Source organism: Pungitius pungitius, chromosome 3, assembly GCF_949316345.1.
Source record: "Pungitius pungitius chromosome 3, fPunPun2.1, whole genome shotgun sequence".
Classification (NCBI taxonomy): Eukaryota; Metazoa; Chordata; class Actinopteri; order Perciformes; family Gasterosteidae; genus Pungitius; species Pungitius pungitius.
The window spans coordinates 13,625,360-13,652,580 of record NC_084902.1 but is presented as its reverse complement, the minus strand read 5'-3'; the positions used below and the strand labels follow the sequence as shown (position 1 = coordinate 13,652,580).

At 41.8% G+C, this 27,221-nt stretch overlaps 1 protein-coding gene across 1 annotated transcript in view; it reads right to left on the bottom strand.

Moving 5' to 3' along the window:
* The window catches only part of nbeab (neurobeachin b), a 171,721-nt gene that overhangs the window by 90,778 nt on the left and 53,722 nt on the right, over positions 1–27,221 (bottom strand). The window contains exons 12-30 of the mRNA XM_037469312.2: positions 26,911–27,063; positions 25,540–25,708; positions 21,940–22,019; positions 21,476–21,538; positions 21,066–21,163; positions 20,601–20,693; positions 19,014–19,122; positions 18,831–18,912; positions 18,617–18,740; positions 17,677–17,869; positions 16,559–17,560; positions 15,582–15,799; positions 15,275–15,428; positions 14,250–14,430; positions 13,253–13,377; positions 12,584–12,649; positions 12,094–12,256; positions 10,212–10,638; positions 499–662 (exon numbers count right to left, since the gene is read on the bottom strand). Of these exons, the coding sequence (XP_037325209.2) occupies positions 499–662; positions 10,212–10,638; positions 12,094–12,256; positions 12,584–12,649; positions 13,253–13,377; positions 14,250–14,430; positions 15,275–15,428; positions 15,582–15,799; positions 16,559–17,560; positions 17,677–17,869; positions 18,617–18,740; positions 18,831–18,912; positions 19,014–19,122; positions 20,601–20,693; positions 21,066–21,163; positions 21,476–21,538; positions 21,940–22,019; positions 25,540–25,708; positions 26,911–27,063 (3,664 nt within the window). The remainder of the gene's footprint in view (positions 1–498; positions 663–10,211; positions 10,639–12,093; positions 12,257–12,583; positions 12,650–13,252; positions 13,378–14,249; positions 14,431–15,274; positions 15,429–15,581; positions 15,800–16,558; positions 17,561–17,676; positions 17,870–18,616; positions 18,741–18,830; positions 18,913–19,013; positions 19,123–20,600; positions 20,694–21,065; positions 21,164–21,475; positions 21,539–21,939; positions 22,020–25,539; positions 25,709–26,910; positions 27,064–27,221) is intronic.

Genomic DNA, 27,221 nt, shown 5'->3' with positions numbered 1-27,221 from the left:
GGCCCAGACTCCAGGAGCCCTGATGTGGTACTGGCTTAATGCAGCAGAGACTCTGGAGAAGCAACGTGACATCAGGGGGAGGGAGACAGGAACACACAGTGCACAGGAAAAGCTGTGCGTACAAACCAGTTAACACGCATTTGTTTAATATGTAATTCATGTACACTCAAGCGGAGTTGTTGGGTTTGGTTGTGGATGAGGAGGAATACTTGTGAATGAAGGAGAAGAGTATTTTTATGGCAGCAGTGCAGAGACTTGCTGCAGACACTGACAGGAAGGTACAGGGGGCCATCTAGTGGCAACACAGAGCTCGTGCAGATCATACAAATAATCTTTCCATTCTCAGACTGGCATCACACAAAGTTAGGTGTTGAAAACGACTAGTACTGAGTAACTTTTATATTCATTTATTTATTCATTCAAAATTGACTGCAATACTGGCGCTGAATGCATGCATTTCTGTACAAGGGTATTCCAGTGACCTTGTGCATGACATACCCGTGGTGTTGATCATGCTTCTGGGGTTCGCAGAGACAGAAGCAAAGACATGGGGGGTGCTGCCAGCGGTCAGACCAGAGGAGGTGCTGCTGCTGCTGCTGCTTCCCACTGTGTGAACTGTGAGGCTGCCAGGGGATGCTTTCTTCACAGGCACCACTACACTCCTACAGGAAACACACACATACACACACATCTCATTCTCAAGTGCCATAACAGCCAGAAAATCAGAAACAGATATTGACATATTTGGACTGCACTCAAAATGAGCAGTTTAGTGGCACATAAGAGGAAAAAGTTTGGGGTTTGTGCCCAACCATTGAAAGTTTCTTCTTCTTAACAAAGTGCTATTGAGCAAGACCAAATCCTAAACAGTTCCAGAGAGCTGCAGTGACCGGAGGTAGTAACAGCAGAAAATTGGTGAATGCAATCTTTTTATATATAAGAAGTAAGGTAGTTGAGCCCAATAGTTGGGAGTTTGGACTAGCCTGGGTCCATGGGTTAAAATCTAATGAGGCACCCATTCAAACGTGAGCTTTAAGACGAATGTCATACTAAAGTGGAATTTCTAGAATTCCAGCAACTGGAACAGTAGGAACAAATCCATAATTTCTTTGACTTTCAACTCAGCGTTTTACTTTCTTATACTATTTTATGAATAAAAAGAACTGTCATTCATATTCAGAAGTGAAACAGAATAGTTATAGTTCATCGTCCGTTGGTGCTTTCAGGCCCTGCCAGCATGAGCCTGCCCAGACTGACGTTAGTCAGGACATCGGGGAAAGGTAAACATCCTGACCTGTAACTCCATTTGTCAGCATAACGCGTGCAATGCAAGCACGGACGGACACATGCACGCAAGATAAATAAACCAGAGGGCAACAGGCCAGCCATCCAGCTACTACTTTTCGTCTTACATCTGCTCAACCTCTGCCTCCCTGTGCTGCGCCCAGAAGAGCTGCTTTACCCTACCCTAATTAGAAGCTCTCCAGGATCAACTTGGCACTTGTAATTGAAGCATATTTGCATAGCTATCGCCTGTGTTGGAAGTGACAGTACTTCAGCTCATCAAGGATAAGATTCTATATTGGCACTTGTTCCTCACAGACATACAGTGCAGCATCTGGTTTTCGACAGAAAGAACATATTTGTGGATTATGACATTTGGCAAGTGGAAAATAGCAGATTTAGTTTTCCCCCAAAAAACAGATACTTAGATAGAAGATGTGCAAGAATGGGCACAAACCAATTGAAAAGCCAGAATAAACCGTGATGAAGGAACAGTTAACACATGAAATCATGGAAAATTGATCAATATTGCCTTTTATCAATGACATCACATGGTTCCTATAAGAGAAAGGGGTCAAGCTCACGAATGAAACATAAGAAAAGCCTTTGGAGCCTTGGAGATGAAAGTAACACTTGTGACCTCATGAAACAGCGCAGGAAGCACAGACACAGCACTAACCCACCAGACCTCTGCTCACATGTGATCTGATTGGCCAAGGATTACAGATGTTGCAGTGATCTTGGCCCTGCAAAAGCTCACTGACAGGAAGGAGAAGGAGCGCTTGTCCTTATCAGGTCTGCAGTTGGCCTTGGGGTTTGTGAGGGTGCCAGATAATGTCTTGTCCAATCTCCGGCAGTTACTCCGGGTGACACAGGCCAGGCCTCTGCTCTGTCACGAGCAAAGCCTGCTGTCATCTGAAGAAAGTCCCCAGAAACCCTTTCTCAACAAAACAACAAAGACGTGCACCATTGCATGGTGCAATTACACTGTACATATCCACAGTCTGTCTCAAAGATCCAGCAAAACATGTTGGACTCCATAGTAAACACATTTCATGTAATTTTCATGTAATCTCACAATCTTTTCCAATGTTCAAGTGCTTTCTACGGATGATCAAAGCTACGGGGTTTCATCTAACAAATGAAATATATGTGTAAAAAGTTGATTGTATGACACATTAAGTGACCCGCTGTTGTATCACTGATGACAACCACCCAACAGGGTAGCACACCTATATAAACCTAAATAATATACACTCACACCTTTTTTTCATTTAGCCTTTCAAAAGTCACTGAGTTGATATACAGCTGCGCTTTGAAGAATACTGATGACAGGAATAATTTATTTAGTCGATCTATGAGCTGCTCTCCGCTGTGGAATCTCATCAACACATAAACACATCAGGAGCCGGTTATGATTGCCAGAAGTTGGCGTGAAATTATTCTTGCATTCCAAATGCCTCCCTCGTGCCTCCACAGGAGGCCTTTCTGTTCTTTGGCATAACCGGGACGTTACATTTGATCTACAAGACAGATAAAACATGGACCTATGCTAGTGAATATTTAATTAGTACTCATGAATCATGAATAGATTATCCAACGCATATACATTATTAATAGCATTGTCTTAATTGAGTTGCAGAGAATAAAGAAAGGATTAATCTCACAATTAATATTAATGAGATCTGCGGCTGTGGGTGATGGATGATGTGTAAAATATAACCGGAGAAATGTTGCCTCTATAAATCCAACAAATGGAATCTAATCTAATAGTGCTTTTATTCACAAATACAGACATACACGCGGACAAAATGCTCCCACTTCCTTCCACCACCAATTCAATTAAAACAATTATTGAATTGGAAAAAAACTAATATGTAAGGACAAATAGTGGAACTAATATGGAGCCTTCTGCTAAAGGAACGGGAAGAAGTTCAGTAAACCTAAATTATTATTCTGCACTGTATCTGTTATAATTGAACATTTGGATGTTAAGCAATTCAAACCTCTATGGGAGTCTCTACTGGAGGGGCCTCTGCAACAACTGCCCCTGTGCACTCCACTTTAAGCCATTTTTCCCCCTCCCTTTTCCTTTTTGATGTTGTCACTCCCAATCTATTGTCACCCTGACACACAAACGAAAGGCCTGTCCATGTCTGGCAGCTCATTTCGCTGGCAGGTGGCAAAGAATTAGACACAGCAAATAGAAGCAAGAGGGGGGGGGGGGGGGGGGGGGGGGGGGGGGGGGGGGGGGAGTGTCATGGAAAGCATGAGACAAAGTCGTATATGTGGTCAGGAGGGTTTGTGTGAAAGCGCTTCAAAAATAATACACTTTGCTGTGGCGACTCATTTCAGGCTGCCAGTTCCCATTACGGGTGTGAGTGGTGAGGACGACAGGGCCGGGCCACCGTGTGGCGTGAGGCCGCTTCTGTTTAATCTGTCATCAACACCCTGGAGACCCCCACCCTCTCAGCTGTCCTCTCGCCAACACACTGCTCCATCTTCTCCCCTATTCATCAGGCTCACCTCGGCCCAGCTCAGCAGCAGAAGCATGCATTCAAAATAAGGGAGGCCCCCATTGTTGCCTCTGACTCGCCGTGTCCTCTGCGGTCTCTCCCGAGCCCGGCAGTGATTACACGGACAGACACAAGAACCCGACCCAAAACAGTGGTGTCCGGAGGGCAGGGCGAGTTATTTGGTTGTGCTAAACAGACTCAAACTAGAAAATGCATTTCCTGCTGAAAATGCGTTGGAATGCAAGCTGAAAATAATTTCTAAAAGTTGCTTAAAGTACAGAAATGAAACCAGCTGAAATTATTCTAAACATTGCTGAAAGAATAGAAAAAGCTGAAATACACTTAAAAATGGCTGAAAATACAGAAATGAGAAAAGCTGAAATGAACTTGAAACAATTGCAAAAAAACTGAAATGGGAGAAGCTTCTATGAATTTGAAATCACAGAAATAATAAAAGCTGAAATTAATTTCAAAAAGTTGCTTAAAATGCAAAAAGCTGAAATTATTCAAAACATTGCTGAAAGAATAGAAAAAGGTGAAATACATTTAAAAATGGCTGAAAATACAGAAATGAGAAAAGCTGAAATGAACTTGAAACAATTGCAAAAAAACTGAAATGGGAGAAGCTTCTATGAATTTGAAATCACAGACATAAAAGCTGAAATTAATTTTAAAAAGTTGCTTAAACTGCAACAAGCTGAAATTATTCAAAACATTGCTGAAAGAATAGAAAAAGCTGAAGTACATTTGAAAAGCTGAAATGAACTTGAAAGAATTGGAAAAAACAGAAATGGCAAAATACAGAACGAAAAAAGCTTAAATTACTTATAAACATTGCTGAATCTTTTTCATTCAAACTAAATGAACTTGGTAAATGGACGTGTACAACGCTTTGCTAGTCTTCTGACTACTCAAAGCGCTTTAATACTAGATGACATCTCTCACCCATTAATACATTGATGTCACAACCTACCATACACAGTGGCACCTGCCCATTTGCACAGAATAAACAAGACAGGAGAAGATCCTGGCAACAAGTCAAAATAAAATATAAAAATCTTTTTGCAAATAGTGTAGAAATTACTGAAAGCTTCGTGGCGGTGCCATCAAAAACGCTCCTGGATACTTCCGGATAAGTTAACCGTCATGTCTTGATGATGTCATAAAGATGCGCGGTTTTGTGAAATAAACATGGACGCATACAGCGCCAATGACTAATACAAGTACTACGTGTTTCACTTGGACAATTAAATGTTAGTGGACACACACAAATACTACAGCCCCCATCTCGATTACAATTGTTCACTCCTCAGTGCGCAGTTTCGCCCACCAGCGGACCCCCTCCTCCCCCCTAACCCCGGCTGGTCCACCGTAACTTTTGACGTGCTTATTAACTGACGGACCTTCTTGCGGTCCGATGAAGGTTATTAATAGTATATTAAGTTGACGCTTTGTTGCGTAAAATAAAGACCAAACGATCTCCTGTCATTCGCGTAAGAAAACAAACTCACGTATCTGCAGTTCAATCACCGAAGGAACAACGTCACGCCACTCCCCGTAACTTTTGACGTGCTTATTAACCTACGGACCTTCTTGCGGTCCGCGAAAAGGTTATTAATAGTATCACTCGCGTAAAAAAATAAACTCACGTGCCTGCAGCTTAATGACAACACCGAAGGAACAACGTCACAACCACGGTTTAAGTCTCCAGCGGGGAGTAGCCTCGTTAGCAGTTTAGCTAGCTAGCAATCTAGTACTTATGGCTCTCACATGTCTCAAATATCTTACGGTCCAGCCTCCACATTACTTACGGTCTGCTCATCCCGGGTCTCCGTCCCAACTCACGACACGCACGTCCACACGTACCGTTATCTAACCACGGTTAAACCTGCACGTCCCTGAGCTACGTCTTTATGGCCATAGATCAACAGCTGATCGCTAATTAGCTCACGGCGAAGAGAGTGAAGAGATTTAGACAAAATCCACACCTCAAACAAATGCTTCCTGGAGCAAAACTATTTGGAGTAGCCAAAAAATAATGACATTTTGAGAGACACAAGACTCTACCGAACGTTTGAGTGTAGTTTGTATGTCTCTATGTGTTTTAAAACTGCTCAAACAGCCGTTTACAAAAAGTGTACCGGCTGTGTTTTTTTTTTTTTAAATGTTGGCAGATTTGTATGGAAGCGTATGGGGCTCGGGGCAGACTTTGTCTCACAATCAGGCTCCTCACGCAAAAAGTAAATAACTCTGACATTCCAAACTTATACGAGTCCAACCAGCACAAGCACGGCTAATGTTTTCTTTTTAAATGAAGGCTGAAAAGTGAATATTGTGGCCGTAAAGATAAAAGTGCCTCTTTTTTTTTTACTGAATCCTCACACGGCGCTCACTCTAAATCGCGGGACAATCCGGAAAACTCCACTCTAAATTCGAAAGAAACCCCAAAACTAATGAAACATAATTAGTGTTTATGAAAAAACTATAATAGATATCAACAAGCTGTTTTTTTTATAAAATTGTTAAGACTTGTGTCAACATTTTAAAGTTTAAATGGTGTCTCTAGCTGAAAGATTGGAAAAGCTGAAAAAGTTGAAAGTTGAAGAAGTTTTGAAAGGATTTGAAAATTTAATCCATTAGGAAACCATGTTAAAAAGGTTGAAGATATTAATTTATATTAATTCAATTATAAGAGCTAAAAAGCTGAAAAGTCATAGCACCCCTCCCCTGAATGAGCTGAACATTTTAATATTTGAATGGTCTTAATAGCTGAAAGTGTGAAGGAGTTGAAAGGTGCGGCGGAAGAAATAGTAGAATAAGGCGGAACTAGAAAATGCATTTCCTGCTGAAAATGCGTTGGAATGCAAAAAGCTGAAGTTAATTTCAAAAAGTTGCTTAAAGTACAGAAATGAAACAAGCTGAAATTATTCTAAATATTGCTGAAAGAATAGAAAAAGCTGAAATACATTTTAAAATGGCTGAAAATACAGAAATGAGTAAAGCTGAAATGAACTTGAAACAATTGCAAAAAAACTGAAATGGGAGAAGCTTCTATGAATTTGAAATCACAGAAATAATAAAAGCTGGAATTAATTTCAAAAAGTTGCTTAAAATGCAACAAGCTGAAATTATTTTAAACATTGCTGAAAGAATAGAAAAAGCTGAAATACATGAATGAGAAAAGCTGAAATGAACTTGAAAGAATATCAAAAAAACAGAAATGGGAGAAGCTTCTATGAATTTGATATCACAGAAATAATAAAAGCTGAAATTATTCTAAACATTGCTGAAATAAAAAAGGCTGAAATACATTTAAAAATTGCTAAAAATACAGAAATGAGAAAAGCTGAAACGAACTTGAAAGAATTGGAAAAAACAGAAATGGGGGAAGCTTCTATGAATTTGACAAAATACAGAACTAATAAAAGCTTAAATTACTTCTAAACATTGCTGAATCTTTTTCATTCAAACTTAATGAACTTGTACACCGCTTTGCTAGTCTTCTGACAACTCAAAGAGCTTTAATACTAGATGACATCTCTCACTCATTAATACACTGATGACACAACCTACCATACACAGTGGCACCTGCCCATGTGCACAGAATAAACAAGACAGGAGAAGATCCTGGCAACAAGTCAAAATAAAATATAAAAACATTTTGCATGGTTGGTGAGTGCCTCAAAAGTTTGCAAATAGTGTAGAAATTACTGAAAGCTTCGTGGCGGTCCCATCAGAAACGCCCCTGGATACTTCCGGATAAGTTAACCGGCATGTCTTGATGACGTCATAAAGATGCGCGGTTTTGTGAAATAAACATGGACGCATACAGCGCCAATGACTAATACAAGTACTACGTGTTTCACTTGGACAATTAAATGTTAGTGGACACACACAAATACTACAGCCCCCATCTCGATTACAATTGTTCACTCCTCAGTGCGCAGTTTCGCCCACCAGCGAACCCCCTCCTCCCCCCTAACCCCGGCTGGTCCACCGTAACTTTTGACGTGCTTATTAACTGACGGACCTTCTTGCGGTCCGATGAAGGTTATTAATAGTATATTAAGTTGACGCTCTGTTGTGTAAAATAAAGACCAAACGATCTCCTGTCATTCGCGTAAGAAAACAAACTCACGTATCTGCAGCTCAATCCCCGAAGGAACAACGTCACGCCACTCCCCGTAACTTTTGACGTGCTTATTAACCTACGGACCTTCTTGCGGTCCGCGAAAAGGTTATTAATAGTATCACTCGCGTAAGAAAATAAACTCACGTGCCTGCAGCTTAATGACAACACCGAATGAACAACGTCACACCCACGGTTTATGTCTCCAGCGGGGAGTAGCCTTGTTAGCAGTATAGCTAGCTAGCAATCTAGTACTTATGGCTCTCACATGTCTCAAATATCTTACGGTCCAGCCTCCACATTACTTACTGTCTGCTCATCCCGGGTCTCCGTCCCAACTCACGACACGCACGTCCATACGTACCGTTATCTAACCACGGTTAAACCTGCACGTCCATACGTACCGTTATCTAACCACGGTTAAACCTGCACGTCCCTGAGCTACGTCTTTATGGCCATAGATCAACAGCTGGTCGCTAATTAGCTCACGGCGAAGAGAGTGAAGAGATTTAGACAAAATCCACACCTCAAACAAATGCTTCCTGGAGCAAAACTATATGGGGTAGCCAAAAAATAATGACATTTTGAGAGACCCAAGACCCTATCAAACGCATGAGTGTAGTTTTTATGTCTCTGTGTGTTTTAAAACTGCTCAAACAGCCGTTTACAAAAAGTGTACCGGCTGTGTTTTTTTTTTTTAAATGTCGGCAGATTTGTATGGAAGCTTATGGGGCTCGGGGCAGACTTTGTCTCACAATCGGGCTCCTCACGCAAAAAGTAAATGACTCTGAGATTTCAAACTTATACGAGTCCAACCAGCACAAGCACGGCTAATGTTTTCTTTTTAAATGAAGGCTGAAAAGTGAATATTGTGGCCGTAAAGATAAAAGTGCCTCTTTTTTTTTTACTGAATCCTGACAAGGCGCTCACTCTAAATCGCGGGACCATCCGGAAAACTCCACTCTAAATTCGAAAGAAACCCCAAAACTACTGAAACATAATTAGTGATTATGAAAAAACTATAATAGATATCAACAAGCTGTTTTTTTAATGAAATTGTTAAGACTTGTGTCAACATTTTAAAGTTTAAATGGTGTCTCTAGCTGAAAGATTGGAAAAGCTGAAAAAGTTGAAAGTTGAAGAAGTTTTGAAAGGATTTGAAAATTTAATCCATTAGGAAACCATGTTAAAAAGGTTGAAGATATTAATTTATATTAATTCAATTATAAGAGCTAAAAAGCTGAAAAGTCATAGCACCCCTCCCCTGAATGAGCTGAACATTTTAATATTTGAATGGTCTTAATAGCTGAAAGTGTGAAGGAGTTGAAAGGTGCGGCGGAAGAAATAGTAGAATAAGGCGGAATAAAGATTAGAAGAACAATACTTGGAATGCTTGAAGCATTCCAACTAATAAAGATTAGAAGAACAATACTTGGAATGCTTGAAGCATTCCAACTAATTATGATTTCAGCAACTTTTATTAACCATACGATATATAGGGATTAGATGCTCAAAGCTTGACATCCCTGCAGGAGCAGGTTTGTAAATTTGCTAATCCATACAGATTACTGTGTGGTTTTATCTAATCCAGAAAGGTAAACAAACCGTGGCAGTGCCTCGGTGCTTCAGAGACATTTTCAAACACAGGAATTCCTTACCATGAGGCATGAGAATAGTACAAGTGGCCTGAAATGAATAATGTGCCCCATGCTACTTAGAAACCATTAGTGGTAAACTGGATTACTAAAACAAACTCAGAGGATTAGCATCAGCATGTGAGCGATAGCATTTACATAAACCTACTTATGCAAACATATTTTATGGCATGAAATGTTTGTTTAAACAAAGTTAAAGTTAAATCTCAGAGTATGGTACAGTCAAAGGTTTAAAAATAATGAATTGTTATCTTGTTTTAGGCCATTTAGTTAACTGTTTTGGTAAAGGTCATTGCTTTTAAAAAAGACATGATTTATAATGTGAACTTGATTACAACAGTTCAAAACTAATCAAGTTAACTTTGGAAGGAAGGAAGTGTGTTAGTTGATGTTAATACTGTAATAGGTTATAACAATTTAGATATGCAATCCTAGTCTGTCTGTATTTGGTAGATTTATTTGCTTCCTAATAAGGAGACTCATTTAAGACGGCAATGTCAGTATGTATGTGGAGCCTCAAAGAAATTGAGTGATTTAACCTAAAGGTGCAAGTGCATAGGATTAGTAGTATATGGGCCCTGCCGAACCTATTCTACACATAAAGTCACCACAATGGCACTAGCTCACCTGTCAAAGGAGTGAAACTGCATGGGAAGCATGGCCTGTGCCTGGCTGTTGGCAGCAGGGTCTGGGTTGGACACCACCTCCAGCCCAGCCTCCAAGCACTCCACTGGACCTGCCACCAGACTCTTCAGGATCTCCTTCACATTGATGCCCTTGTTTGGCTGGCTAATGCTGGCGATGGAGGAGGAAGGTGGTGGTGGTTTCAGCCCCTCCGCGCCAGGTGATTCGGACAGACCGTCCAGGGACTTCTTCACCTCTGAGGACAGCGTAGATATGAGCAGTCCTGCGGTGTGGTCCAGATCTGAGCCGTTGAGGACGCTGGTTAGCTGCTCCTCTCCAATACCAGAGTCTGTGTGGGGAAGGGCGCTTTCAATGTGGATGTCTGATGGCACAGGATTGTCCTTACTGCTGTCAAGTTCAAGGGGGGTTTCTATAGGACATAAACACAAGACAAACAGGGAGTGAGAGATAAGACAAGAATCATCCAAATGGGGATTAAAACATGAAACAAGAGACTCGACTTAAGATTTATAGCAGAGCTATATTTACATTTTTAGCCAACGAGTAAATGTTTTATGTATAAAAAGAGTCATGTGCCAGCATGTGTCAGATCTTTCTCCAGAAGCACTGATCCTCTGGTGAGATCATCTCTGTTATTCTCCTTCCATGGTAATAAACGTATATGAATCCTTTTCTTCAGCTGCCTCCTGCCTAGAGGCTCGGGAGGCGATCTACTAAGTGCTTTATATCAGAGAGGAACAGTGGCGTAAGTATGAGACACAATATACTAAATCTTTCTATAAACTTGCCCAGTGTAAACTTTTATATAAATCTGCAGTATTCTCCTGTTCATCTATTGAAAGCGCATTTTTTATAAATCAAACATGTGTTTGCTTTTTTTTTTATCTTCAGAGACCTGCAGAGGTGCCTTTCTGCTCTAATTTGGGTTTCACCTAAAACCAGTGTAGTTACCTACAGTGGATGCAAAGTCGTACATATTAATATTCATCGCATGCCCCCTCAACAAGGTCAGCAGGGCCTGATTTAACCAGCAAGTCATCCAGCTTCCTGGTCCATCAGACAATCGCCTGCCACATGCTGTCTGGAAAATTCCCCCATTTCTGGTGAAATTTATGAAGGCGGCAGTGTGCCTCTCTCTTCCCAGCAACCTCTATGATCCCATTCTCCTCTGGTGGATTGCTTGCCTAATGGGCACTGACAGATGGGGCTGAAAATAGCAAGCTTGGCTCCACTGCCCCAAAAAAACCCACAGTAGTTGGGCTGGATGCCGCTTCTTTCCCCATCTCCCAACTTCTCCCTGCTCATCTTCCCTTTCTTTACTTTCTTTGTCTCCCAAGCTCTTCAAATTCCACCATCATGCTTCCTTTGGCCGCTCTCCTCTTCCTCTTCTTGTTCCTTTTATTCACTTCGCCCCTTTGTCTGAATGGTCGATAAAGTATGCTCACTCATGCGTCTCATAATAGCGACTTGCCACTGCAGCAGACGCCACGTTAAACCTTTGTAGGCAACTACTGATTTCCTTTCATGTGACTTCATGTATGATTTATGACTTTGGGCAAATACAACCTTTCATTTCTGAATGAAGTCTAATCAAGTTCATAACTTTCATCACCAGTCTCCATTTTCTTTCGCATTTAATTCTGCGCGGTGCAATTAGCGAAGCTCATGAATAAATCATAGGTAGAGCCGCTAGAGTGCAGGCAAGGTATTTTACCGAATGAGCTTTCAGCTGACGCTGGCAGCAGTGCATCAGAAAAGGATCAAGGACACCAGTTATTAATTCACATCAGACACAGTCACCACAAGCTATGATTAGAGAGCAGGAACAATGGATGTAAGAAAGGCAGGGCACAGCTGTCAACACCTATGGTTGGTGAGTTGATCTCCCGACGCATGCTTCGGCCCGATTGGCCTATCCTGGCAGTTTCACGTTGTGGCTCCAAGATGTCGCGGTACTTGGAGACCATGAGGACAGAGATGAAGTACACCACAGCTAACGCCAGGAACTGGGCTTGCTTACTGTCGTCCTGTGGGGAGAAATCGTAATACCGTTATGTCGTTACTCGTCGTATTACTGTCGTGTACGTTACTCTCTATTCAGAATATCTCATTTCACACTTCCACTGCTGCCATTTAAAAAGGATTCACTCAGTCCAAAAATTTGAATATATATATATTGGACTTGTGTTCAACAGACAGCAGCTCTATTGACAAGGGCCTCTTCAGTGTTGAACCTGTTGATTGAAAGTTGTTACCTCGCATACTGGTTTGTAAAAAAGAAAATTGGTTATCACCGTCTCGACGTTCAGCAAAGTCTTTGTGACAGACACACATTTATACGCCCTGCCACTCACCACATCACGAAACACCACAGCGCGCAGTCGATTGATGTCCACATCCTGCAAAAGGCGATCAGGGTCCTTGACAGGAGACAGGTTACTAGAAACAGTCTTTAAGGCAGAGAGAACACAATGTGGCATGCTACTCTGTTCAAAGACCATCAAACTCATCTTTGCCATTACTTTTGTTTTTACAGGATTTGGGACACTATAAAATGGTCTAATATTGGGATTGGTTTAAGCATTTTTTGAAAGAATACACCATCATATGCATAGAATTGCAGTAGATGTAGATGTTAGATTACAACACTGCCATCTAGCAGTCGGGGCGTTAAACACAACATAAAAACAATCATCGTCTGTCATGAACCTTTGCATATATTTGTATATGGTAGGTCCTGCCATCAGTGTATGAATGGGTGAATGATGTAATTTAGTGTTTTACAAGCGCTTTACAAGTCCAGTCCTCTTTCCGTTGTGTGCGTGCAGAACCTCCCTGTTTATCTCAGTATATACAGGTTGGTGCTGGAAAAGAAAACCTTTGAGTAGGCTTGGTGCATGACCATGATGTGTGTCTACTCTGTCTCCTGTTTGCAAACATTAAATGTCCTGTTTTGATGATTTAGTAAGAACAAGTGACAAATGCATTGTATGAATAACGTGTTCTGAGGCCACACTTCCTACCTTATTGGAAGTCACAGTATTTTGTGGGAATTCCTGAGTCTTGTTGTTGGGAATGGAAGATTCATTCCCTCTCTCTTTATGTCTGTGCCTGCACTCAAGACAGTTCCTAACAGCCACACAACACACTGGGCGTGCACACACACACACACAGCATACAAATAGGCTCTTACTTCAGAGTTAAATGGAAATTAAATGTTGATAACAGGCCTGACCTCGTTAAATCGAATCACTTATCTCTGATGACTATTTGTTTCAGGCTGCTGGGGAGTGAACTCAGCAGCCAGACTGATTTCACACTGAACCTGGTGATGATAACTTGCATGTTTTTGTTTTTTTCAAGAAGGACACTTGAGTCTGACGGCTATTTCCTTTTCCCACAGAACACAACTTGGAATCAACAAGCCAGCAAACAGATACAGGCAAATAAACAGAAAGACTCTCAAGCGCCCCGAGACAATTATTCTGCTACATCAACTGTACTTTACGTTCAAAGTTGATTCAACACAACTCAATAAACTAATTCTGCACTCAGGTGTACTTTGTATTTAAATGTAATCAACATTTAATAACATTTATACAACCACGAGGGCAAAGGCCTTGTGAGTCACACCCATGACGGACACAAAAGGCTACTATTTGCAAAGATTACCCCAGTTGCACTGCAAATGAATCTCGCAGCATGTTATAAATTCCAATTTGCTACTCCCGTCATTTGTGACTAGTGGAAACTACAGCAAAACGCTGCACATTCCTCAGTTTAGCATAAATTCAGCAAATTACTTTGATAAGCTTTTAACAATCAATCAGAGGATTTTTGAAGATTAGAGGAGTTAGTAGTATGTGAAGAGAATACTATCACGGTACTTTCCAGCTCATTAATTTTTCCACTGTCACTGGTAAAAAAAAGCACTCGCCACAAATACATTTACATAGTTTTACTGTCTCACTGCAGTGACTCATGTTCACGTAAACAGAAAACCCACAATCGGGATCTTACCGAGCCTGAGGCACTGTCGCATCAGGCCACCGGAGGACATGTTCTTCTCTGCCTCAATCTCACTGAAGTTGAGGGAGCTTGAGAACACCAACACGTCCACCATAACCATGAGACGGGACAAGAAAGTGATGGCGGTCTCTGAGGACATGCCCTGCGTGGCCTCGATGTTCTCCACCTCCGTCTTGCACAAGCAACAAGGAAGAAGACAGCATTCACATAGTGCAAATGTACAATATCAGATTCTCACCTTTAGATGTAATTAAAGCTTTTTTCAAGAATTTCAGAAATGTGCGTTTGAATGTTGAATATCCTTGATATAAACACTGTGGTGGGTGCAGTTGAATTCAGGACAGAGACACTCAGTGGCAGGTCAGAAAGACGGCAGCAACAAGGGCCTTTAGTATTACATGAGGTTGTGCAGCGTCTTGTCTATAAGATGAGTTAATATTCATGTTACTCCACCCAGGGTTATATTTTTAGAGATTGAGTCAATGCAAACTCTTTTATTAGAGCTCATTACCTTGTGTGTTAAAAAATGTAAAGATTTTCAAAGTGAACTATTAGAGTGTGAAATCTGCAGCAGCCCACAGGGATAGTGCATTTTTAGATCTATTTAATGAGTGTTAAGCACAAAAGAGTTGTGAATACAGTAATAGAGGAGAAATCAAAATAGAATAAATAATAACCATGAAGCTTAAGGGATTGCATGGATAAAAAACAAACAAATAAGATGATGAAAATCCATTTTAGTTCAAGAGAGCTAATTTAATTTCATAATTACAGTGAATCAATGAAATAAAAACTCCCTGTGTGTCATTCTGGTTATTTCCAAACTGTTTCAAAGTAATGTCTCATTGATTGGAGCAGTGTGACGCTGAGCTAAAAGATGTACACAAATAAGTCTACTTTTGAGCCACACATACTGTCGTGTAGTACACCTCAGAAAGCCATAGAGCAAATGTTTAGAACAAACTACCACTAGATGGCGGTATCACCCCACTGCAAAGACAGTGAGGCGCACTTACGGTGGGAGAGGTGGCCGCTGAGAGAAGGGGCAAGATCCCTCCACAGGCGATGATGATGTTGTCTACCATTTGTGAGATCAGGTGGATCGTGTTGTGCACAAAAATGATGTTTTCATTACTATTAACAAAATCCATGACAGATTTGGTTTTGTGGCTGTAGGGGAGAGAGTGAAAAACAAAAGCTGTTATGGGTAAAAGCATTTCTCACATTCAATGAAGCATATGGATAATTTACTCTGGAAATCTAGAATATTATCAGCACAAGCACCATGCCCTCTGTCCACATAGGTACACAAAAAAACCTCACCTCCTCCAGACGAGGACGTCGCTCTCCAGTGCAAACAGCAGGTCAGTGAGCAGTCTCTGGTGCATGGCTGACCATTTGAACTCAGGGATGCGGAACATGGTGGTGCGTGGGCCGGGACTGAACTGCCGCCGCTGTTCCTCCGTCATTGGTGTCCCCCTGAAGCCCAAGTCCAGTTGTATGTCCCTCTCCATTTGAGTAGTTAGGTGGCCATGGAGACTCTGATGGGAGACCAATAAATCAGTCAAATGCAGTAAACAAATTCATTTGGCAATGCACATTCAATCAACATTTGCTAATTCTATTCATACGTCAAAGATCCTATTTATTGCTACTGCTGTGCTATTCACTTTAAATTATGCCAGATTAAAGTGCGTCTTCAGATAACATCTCCCTGCCTGTGGGTAAGGAAAGATAAAACAGGCCTGATGAGTCAGCGAGGTGCTTAAAAAAAAAGCACCGGTGAGGAAAGGGACATGAGCAATTACACAATACCAGAGTATGGTTTAATAATAAGGCATGACTCCCGGTGACCCTCTATCAGTGACCCAGTCCAAGCAAAAGGAGCCAGGAACAAATCCCAGTGGACAGTCGCAGAATAATGCTTTGTCTATTTCTTCCCATTGGTTGGCTCAGCAGACTATTCCAACAGCCCACAATCCGATATGGGATGTTGCCTGATCTCTCCCAGGCCATCCTGTCCCTAATTTGATCAGAGTTGGGAAGTAAAGGGCTCCTTTTGGGTCTGTTATCACCAAAAGGCCGACACAACCTGACAATGGAAAATGGTCTCCCCACTCAGTGTTCACTTTAGCGATGCTCTGTTTCAGTACTCATGATCCTCGCTGTTACATTTCCCTTTGACAACGCTTTCCTTGTTATCCCAAACCTGGTGAAGCCAGGGAACCGCTAGTATCATTCTTTCACGTGGAAGTCAATCTACGTAAACAACGTGAACAGTGGTTCAGCCTTGGACCAACCTGTGTGGTGGCGGTCGTCTGGATCTTGTTCACCTCCTTGTCTCTGCCATCTGCTGATCTCCCGGAATCGCTGGCCGTTGCATCTGATGTACCGCTGATCTTAAAGGATGCGGGATGCCCTTTGAGTGCGGCTGAGGCGGTGCCCTCTGTGACGCCTGGCCTCGTGGACGAGGACTCCGATTTGGCGACGGCCACAGAGCTGATGCCCGCCAAGGCTGCCTGTAGTTCATACTCATCCTGCTCCAAAATACTGTGCAAGGAGCCAAGTTCGGAGCTGGCTGTCATGTGTGCAAGAAGGCCCAGTTCATCACTGGCACTGGTGTGGACCGGAGGCTCTGGGCTGTGCAGTAGCAGAGGCTCAGCTGTACCACGATCAGACAGTGGCTTGTCTTCCATGCTGCCTGCCGCCTTGCCAAACAGGAAATGGTTGCTGTTAGGGATGCTGTCCTTGTAATCATCTAGTGTAATTAGAGGAGGTGCATTTTCCTCATCCATGCTGCACTTGGGCAAAAGCACACTGTTGACATTACTGTTGAGCTTTTCCACGGCAGCACAATAAACATTATTCAACAGAGAATCCACCTCCACCAGGGCTCCGTTCTTAGGTACTCCCAGATTTTCAGAGGACAAGTCTAAATCCTCTAGCTTAACCTCAGTAGCTTCCACCTTTTCAGCCTTGATGTCCACCAGAAGGTCTTGAACTTCGACCCTGACCGCCTCTACCGTATCCTCCGTTCCTCTGAGAGCTTCTTCGGGCCCCTTTCCTTCAGCCAGAAGGTTGCGCGAGTCTGCACTCTCAAAGTCCTTTTTACTCTCAGGTGCCTGCGAGTTATCGTCCATTTCTCTGAGTTCACTTTGCCCAATGATGCCAGAGGTCTGAGCGGATAGACCAGAGATAGTGCTGACCAAACCCTTCTTTCCTTTCTTAATATTCTCCTCTTCCTGGCGCTGGTACTCTTCATACATTTTGGCCAAGTACTCTTTATGTGCTTCATATGTCACCTATAAAAAGAGGACCATTTTATATATTTTGGATTAAATTAAATTTAGACCACTTAAATAAAAAGGTCAACAGCAGAGGTCAGTGTTTCCATGTTGTTATGCAGGACAGTACTCACCTTAGAGTGAGCTATGGAGAGTGTATCCACCCACACGCGCCATCCTCCCCACTCGTACTTGATGGCATGGTAGAGTAGAATGCGAAAGATGTTATACACCATCTCAGTGATCTTCTGCTCCTCAGAGTTTTTAGGGTTGATGTAGCCAAGAGAAAACATCCAGTCCTGCCACACTGAGCACTGAAGCAGACACCTGCAATATGTACATCATCACACAATCAACAGATCAGATATATGTAAACCAGATAATACAAGTTTCTATAATCCAAGAAAAATGTGATCCTCTTCTTTTTAACACGTCTAACATTTATGGTGGATGTATACTTCCATCACACAGCATTTAGGCCAATTACTCTCGGTTTTTGCTCAACATCTTCCTGGTGCTATTTGGCATTTTGATAGTAACTTAAGAGATTGTTTTGAAAGTTTGGCCTCACATGTTTTCATTTGTTTGTTTAAGTTGCAGCAACAGAACTTTAAGACTTATGGTAATAAAGAGGAGGGGAAGAAAGTGAAAACCAATTAAGTTTTTTTTTTTTTTTTCAATTTAACAGTTTTACCTGAAGAAGTTCTTTCTGCCTATTAATTTTTGGCTAATTATGCTGTTTATTTAGGTTCCCGAAGCCTTATAAATTATTTCAATATGTCTTCAAGCGTGTTTGAGTGTGTGTGTGTGTGTATGTGTGTGTGTCAGATTAGGTGCAGGTAATGAAAAAGTGAATGAGCAGCAACGAGCAGCTGTCAAAAACTGTCCCAGAAACATCTGCTGGAGAACGAATGTGTAAGGATGTGTCTAAGGATGATTTAGCACCAACGTCCCCGTAGCTACTCTAGCTTCCTAAACATGGCACAAATAGGGGGAACGGGGTGCCATTTTTCTCTTTTCTTTGATACAGTAATCAGCTGATGGAGTGGGTTAGTAACAAGCGCTTCTGCTCACCGTCGGTTCTCGCGGCTGTTCCCGAACAGTTTGATCATATCTGAAAGGAAGAGCCGCCGAACTTCCATCAGCTCGGTGCTGGGGGCCGAGTTCTTCAACAAGCTGGCTATCACCTTGAGAATCACTAGAATCACACACCAGCAAACATATATAATATAATATATCGAAAAAAGAATAAGAAAGAATACACCTCAGTGTCACATAACAGACTTACTTGGGTTTTGAATCTTGACAGAGGAGTCGGGCTCGGGATGAGGTTTGTGAACTACCTGTGTGCACACCTGCTCTGTCAGAATCTGGTGCAGGGAGTGGCGAGAAGACATCCAGTCACACATTCTGAACAGCGAACAATTGTGCAGTAACGTTGGGACATTTGAGAGTTAAAGGCTTGTGTTACCTCATACAGAGTGTTGTAAGTGGTAACAGTCACAGTGTTAGTGTGCACCATGAGCCTCTCTCCCAGGAGGGTAAAGAGGCTGTGTGTGTGCATGATCTCCACCTTTCTCCTAGGGATAAACAAACGCAAACAAACACACACATAATGGCAAAGTGACTGGTTTAGAGCTCCCTAAGCCACTGAAAGGATCAGCTAGTGCCGACAGCTTGCTTCCCTATTCTCACCCACGGGGAGCTGGGCTCCTGAGACAGAAAGTGTCAGAAATTGCCTGCTGTCTGAAATTGTGGAAATTCCATTGGAGGTTTGTAGGATAACGAAGTTGGCCTGTCACTAAGAAGGGTTCTATGCTACAACAGATGCATATCACAGGTTAATGGGTTAAACAGCAACAAACTACCCCGGCAAACAGCATAAGGGCTGCTGTCAAAGCTGCTGCCACTGCCTCAAGCCAAGTTGGGACTTTCCTGATACGTTGCCAATGGTTTCTATTTTTTTCTTTTTTTTTTATGGCAGAGGCTGGCAAATTGGCCTCTTAGGAGACATGTTCCATTTTCTCTCAACTGTATAAATATGGAAATTTTGGAGAAAAGGGCACGATGCAAAGCAAGTTGAGGTGGAACTTACAATTCTGCTCAATGAAACAGGTACAGTGGGAGGACGTTTCTGGTTGTAAAGCTCTGTGTGTCATTTAATATAAATGCACTGCTCTTACAAGGATGAGCTAATCCTTCAGCAGGAGGCACATTTGGTTCGACAACTACATACTTGACATGGATTATGTTTTTTTATTATTATGTCACATTTCTTTTGCTGTACTCATTCAGTTTATTGTTTGCAGCCCTGAAAAAAAGAATAAACTCTTATAAATCAAATCATACCAGGGCCCATACATTTACCACGTTTGACTCATCAAACCACACACAGATAACAATATCAAACATCACTGAACTAATGAAAGTAAAATGACAAATTCAACCTAAAAAACAAGAAGAGACAAATCCTTTGTTTATGGATATGACTACAGCTCATAGTGAGCGGGATGGCTTCAAAGTATAAAAGCTATTAAAGTGAGGGGTGAAGGCAGGCTTTCATGAAGTAATGTCCCTTGAGGAGGATATAGGCCTTACTGATGTGCGTGGGGGTTGTACGGGCCAATGTCTGCCCTCTTTCCATCAGCAGGCTTCAGGAACACCTGGTGCCCTACCATTGTGAGTACATGTCTTCTCCGCCCATCCCTGCATCCCACATTTCTTAAGCTCTCCACCCCTGGACACTGTCTCCCCTCCCCAACGTGCAGCAAAGCGAAGATATGCTTGCACATCCACAGACGTACTTTCATATTTCACTATTACCGACATTCTCTTATGTGAAGTAATGGTTCCAGGGCTTGATGGCAGGATTTGATGTGTTTCACAAAAAACTGGTAACCAAGTTATTATCCTAGCTTCATTTTTCACAGGAGAAGACAAGAGAAATAGATAACAGACTATTCTTAAAAACATGACAATTTGTTAATATTTGGACAATTTATTAAAAAAAATGTTAAGAGTGTGTGTAAATGGACTACACAACAAAAAGGTTACTTACTTGTGGCCCAAATGCTTGAGGAAGTACCCAAGGACTTTGAGGGATTGTACTCGAATGCTTTCACTCTTAGAGGCCATGAGCTTGTAGATTACACTGCAATAGACACAAGCAGCAGAAGCTGGCAACAGCACATTGTGTTGACGGAATCAAATATAGAGCAGTTGTGGAAAGGAGAAGCCCATCAACAATGAATCCCTCAGAACTCACAGAACAAGTGGTGCTACAGTGTGTTAATCTTTATTTGATAGGATCACATGCGGTTGGTTGGATCATCAGTGTCATATTGTGAAATCGATATGTTAATGTTGTTACTTTTCCATGCATAGGTTTCTTTTTTCCCTCACTGGACTTGTATTATTGTGTATTATTCATGCTTCATGTTGGCACCAAGTAACATTCCAAGTGTGTAGGTTCTTAGTTATATTTCATCACATCCCCCTCTGTGCCTTTCCCAGAGGGGCTCACCGTATTCCATTTCTCTGGTCAAAAGCAGGAATCATGGAGGCTGGATGTTCAGACATGAGGGCAACCACCAACTGCAGCACGTCATGCAGATTCTCGTCCTGCAGACAGAAGAGGAGAGAAAAATTGAAAAAGGAGCATGTGAAGAAAGAGAATCATGTTTTTGTTCGAGGTGTACGCTCTTACTGCAACTGCAGCAAAGACATAATGTGCAGTATATCTTTTACAACTGTATCACCTGTGATAGTAGAATACACCTAGGCATGATTTGTTCAGCTGGCTGGTAAGCTTAAATACTGTAAAAAATAAACCTAGCTTTCTGAAGATGGAATGTGACCTTGTAGCTTTGTGCAGTAAAGTGGCACACTAACTTGCTGAATTAATTCAGCTGCAGCAGGTATGGACTCAAGTACCTCATGCATTGTTAACAAATAGTTCAGGATGCTCTGCAGCTCGTCTTCCTTCACTCCTCGGTCCTGAGAATAGAAAACAGACGAAAGATTCAATGATGTACAAGTAAAACAGTTGGCCAAGGGTCATTGTATTGCAAAGGTATATTATGTCTGCCAATATACAAAGAGTATCACTATGTTTCTTATCTGATAGAATTAAACAGAGGGTTCTCGAAATGACCGAGTCGCAAAAGAACAAAAGGAATAAGCAACACATTTGGTATCTTTAATTGATTGAAGTTATTTTCCGCAAACAGCTGGTTTACTTCCAGATTCTTTTTTTCAAAATAAAAACTCATAAATAATATCCCTGAATTCCCTGAAGAGCAGAATGGTGGAATGTTTGACAATCTCCGTATTTCCTTCCTGCCTCTCAAATCAAGCCACGTGAGGAGCCGCGAGGCATGAAGACAGGTGCAATATACCTTCAGGATGAGTTGCTTGAGGAAGAGAAGCATGAATGCCCGCAGAGTAATAATTTCTTTCTGGGTCGGCCGTGGACCATCTGTAGTTTGATAGAGAGAGAAGCCACACAATTGAGAAAGCATTGGAACCAAATCAGATATCTTCCAGTTTTCCTATTTAGAAACAGGACAGTCTTGTCTATATATAATCTTTTCTTGTCATTTCTTTCCTTTGCTATGCTTTCTGATGGGTAACCTAGCCCTGAAATATCTCTCTCATTGATGTCTTGCGGAGGTTTAAATGAAAGGCAGACAAAACAGCGACTCCTTCAAAGACTTTTCTTCACTTTATCATTAGATTTGTCATGACATGACTGGTTTTTTCCCAGGTTTTACTAACAACCTGGACAGGGAGTGTGCCACAATGTTCCACTTTGTAAAAACAGAAAAATGTGCACATCCAAAATTAGTAAAATATATAGTATATAAATAGCACAAAGTGGAAGTTATTTGGAGTTTATTAATCATTTTCACTGCATCCAAAGTGTATTCCAGAAGCGTTGCCTTGGGCACATCATAATGCTCAGGCGGCCAGCCACAAGGTCACCACAGTCACACCTTCCCATCAGACCGGCCAGCATCTCGTTAAAACTACCCCAATTGCATCTGCCAGCTTGATGTTGGCCCGACATCACAATCCATCTCCGTCATGAATCTCATTCAACATCTGACGGGACAGACGTTGTCGGCAGGTGTATGTTTGTCGCGCAAATAGAATGACAGAAAGCATTGATTAAATGCCATATCACAGAGCTGCTGCTGCATTGGTTTGGTTGGCACAAGGATTCACTTTGACAGGGTCAGATCCTATTTATTATGCCGAGATCTTTTGTTCTTCACCAAAGAAAATGTGCACGTAGACCGAATAAGCACACCAACGGGCTGCATCAAGAGAAGGTTCAATACAAGATAGAGCTACTAGGTCATTCACACAGAAACACACATCAGAAAATACAGGATATTGCATAAATTAGCACTGTCAACAATACAAGCAGGAATCCCCTTGAGATTAGCAGAACGCACAAAGACTCACTATTGGCTGTAAAATCTGGCATATACTCATTCATTGCGTATTCATCCTGTGCAGCAAGCCAGGTAGAAACACATTGACAAAATCTTTTACATTTGCAGTGGTATTAAATTGCATCAACTTGGCAGGATACAACAGCAACAGCCTTTCAGGGAAAATTGGCCCGGTATCTTTCCCTCTCCTCTCAGCCCCGATAAACTCCAACCTCCAACTTGGCTGGACATATGTTCATTTCAAATAAGGACACTGCTATGATGACAGATACAACGACAGCCGACACAACACTATCCTCGATGTAATCAATGATGAGGCTCTCTGAGGTAGCGGGACGAGTGCAACTGCATGCCGACAGTGATTAATAGAAGGAGAGAGGAAAAGCAGGTGCAGGGACAGAGACCGGCATGGACAGGGTGATAAGAACATTACTTCCACAACCTTTGCATCCAAGTATTTCACAACCAATCATGCTCAGCAGCACAGCTCTTGTTTCTCAATCACATAAAGCTTTACTTGCTTCATCCTAAGGGCACAAGGAGAGAAAGTTTATTGAAATAACTATGCATGTCTGTGTGATTAAAGCAGGAATCTAATTGTTGCTTATAACGGATGATGATAGTAAAGTAATCCATTCACAAAAGAATGTGCCCTGCAAACCTTTCAATTTGTATTAATATGTATTGACAAATTAGGGCCCTTCAGCCTTGTGTGTGTGCAAACATCCCCACGCGTTTTTATAATGAAAAAAGGGTTAGGGTTAAAAATCATAACCTAAATTCTAAACACAGGTGAGAGAACAATTTAGATCAGACCGGATCCCCACAATGTTTGTTTTCCTCATTGCCTTTCGGGGCTTCTGTAGCCATCTCCTGTGGACTTCTCACATGTAAATGTATAAATCTGAAGCAAGTGAGCATTGAAAGAAGAGCATGTGCCAAACTGTTCTTCGTTTGTGTCATACATGAGATTAATTAATCAATCACAAAGAAGGCCTTCACAAAAGTCCTCGTCAAACTGTAGTAAGATTATTCATCTCAAACACCCATGTGTCTGTCACTGGTGATTTGTCTTGTAATTATAAAAAGAAAAAACTAGAAATGAGCATGGTTGCACATCTATTGATAATTCATTATTTAGTGTAATAGAGGCAGGTCATAGACTACAAAAAAAAGGGAGGGTGGTTGAGATTGAGACGAATCATGTGTTTGTGGGCGCATGTCACAGACTGAAATAAGTTGAGCAATGTGCATCTTTCTGGGAGTGCCAGCTGTAATTAATTTGATAGCACTCTTTATTATTATTTAACACCGAAGGTAAAAAAAATATATATAGCTGGGGAAGCTCCATTTTATGTATTCTCTGTCCCTATAACTGAACACTTCATCATGCTCGGCGTATTCCCTCTTTGTTTAGTCATTTCTCACATTGGACGGATTAGAATGGAAAAACTGATCTGCCAAATAACGCGAAGATAAATTGAAGCAGACCCCAATCTGAAAGTTAACCAAAACACGAAAGTCCAGGAACAAGATCTTTCATCAGTTATTACGTCTTGTTAAGATTGCTTGCACAGCATTGTGAGGGAAAAGGGAACGCAGCACGTGCAGGTGGGGCCAAATTAAAATCATGAAAAATGAGAATGAGGGCCCTGTAGATTAACCCAATTTATATATGCACGTGCCAATATTATCCCAGCTAAGTTTAGAAGTCACCACCACTGTATTAATCAATTAGGATTCCTGTCAATCTTATCCTTTTCCTGCCCAGCCCCCCTTTGATGCTTTAGGAATATCGAAGGCCTCCCTTTAGTGCTTTAAACCCAAGTGACGGATATGCCTAGTTATATTTTCATACTTTACTACTACCCCCCCCCCCCCCCCCTCCTCCTCCTCCTCCTCCTCCTCCTCCTCCTCCTCCTTGGGGCGTTCCCCTCCGGTTGGGAACCACTGCTTTCAGGGTGCGGACTTCATTAGGCCGTGGCATAAAGTAAGCTCTCAGTAGCATCGTAAAACATCCGTTACACTGCAACAGATGTCAGTTTCAGAAAAGAATGATGGAAAGCAAAAAGGGAAACTGTTCAAGGACACTTTCTCTTCCAACCTTCCAGCCTGCAAGGACGTATGTGAAGGACGGTTGTTTCGTAGAGAGAAGACGCCCACCGAAGTACCGGCCCAGGTTTCAGAGGCCTGAAACCCACACAGACCCTCCCCGTGTGATGACAGTATTGATGTGGCGTGGCCGCCTCACTGTCATCTCCAGTGATGGCCACGGTCCTAACAGCTGACAGCAAAGTGCTTCCATGTGGGGATGAGTCATTTGACATGTGGAGGAACTGCTGCTATTTCACGAGGACACTTTGATATCAGGATAGTGACTGCACACAATGATTGTGATTGGTTCATTCATAATAATTTCCTTTCCAAAGCACTTTACTTGGATGAGATGGATGGAATACAGTTTAAACGGGTACGTATAAAAATAAATCATATTAAAGTAAGAAAATAAACTGCTTAAAAAATGATAAATATGCTCACCGAGACCGTGTGGTTCGATGCCGCTGCTGTCTGCAGGGTTGGTGGCCCAGTGGTAGTACTTTAGCGTATGCATGAGTTGGAGCACTGTGCCCACGCGACGAATCGTGTTGTAGATGGTTGCAGTACCAATGAACTCTGCAGAAAGGTAGGTGTACAGAGAGAGCTGTACCTGGAGTGGGAACACACACATCAATGTATTCATTTTATTAAGAGCACAGTGTAATAAAATCCCAGAATATTTTAGACAAACTAAGAAATGTCACTATGGTGGATTGCATCATATTAAGCCTGTTATCCTTGCAGGTGTATGGTAGGCATGGCCACTGACCCTATAGTGCTACATTTCATAACTGCGCAGATCCACTCTGTTCAGTTATGATTGGCATGTCCTCTGTAAATAGCAACAGACCTGACAAGAATCCTTAATTCCACCATAGCCGTTCCAGCTATAAATACTATGGGGGTTTTCCCATATGTAATAAAAACCAGGCTGGTGGTTATCTCATTTCCATGAGAAAGAGAAAGTCAAATGCAACTGCAAAATATTATTTGTCTATTAGGTCAAGGTCAGTGGGCCCATGTAATTAATGTGTATAGTATACTGTCATCATTCACACAGCTGGATCCCTTTACCCCGTGTAGTTTGAGGAAAGGGAGAGATGTGGCATGTCCTGAGGGAAAGAGCCATTGTAGTTATCTGTGCCGTTGTAGCTAAAATTGTTCTAACCCACTTCATTACCTCAATGTTTCTCTCATTTTCTCTCCCTCTCTCTCCATGCGCTTTTCTGTAGGACTGTCGCCGGCAGGCCTCCAGACACTTTGTATTTATTTCCTCTTTTTATTTATTCATGGCTTGGCCCATAAGCAGCATTCCTGAGGCAAATGTATTTGTCACAAAAACTCAGCTCCTTTGATATACACCTCATCCGCTTTTTTCAAGGGTCATTATTTAAAAAAAAAAAAAAGACTGTAAGGGGGAGGATGTGGACAACAAGTCTGGAACTTGAAAAAAATACTTGGTACTGGAATCCAACCAAAATGTAAACTGTCATAACTCTTAATAATAATACTGCACAATATTCTCAGATCTTAATTGAGTCAACATTGAGTTCCTTATTGTGAGTTTAAATTTCATTGAATATCCACTTGCAATTATATTTGACCGTTAATTTGTTTTAATAATTGCTGACACTTGGCAAATGTAGAATCTGAAACTAGTGTTGAATCAGCATGTGTTTAATTTCTCGTTTTCACAGAAGCGATGCTGAGCCAAAGGATTACTACAGCCTTCTTTGGTGGAAGGGTCCGGATACACTGTATCTCACATGCAACTCACCGTCTCTTGCATGGGCATTACCTGCAGGAGCTCACCTTGAGAGGGGTGTGGATCCAGATGGCGGCATTGAACAGGATGTGGTCACAGAGTTGCTTCAGCAGTGCTGCCCCATGTGTCAGACCATCCAGATACTTTGCAAAAGAGAGGAATTGCTCTAATACAGCCCTGGAGATGTGTTCACGGGATGACTGTCGGGAGAAGCACAAAGGCATGTTAATTAATATGAATAACAACGACAAGCCTTTAATGCAAGAAGCATGTATTTATCCTTCCCGATACTGACTGCATTATGGCGAGCAACACACATCGATGACTAACTGTTTCTTTGCAGGAATCACACAAACAA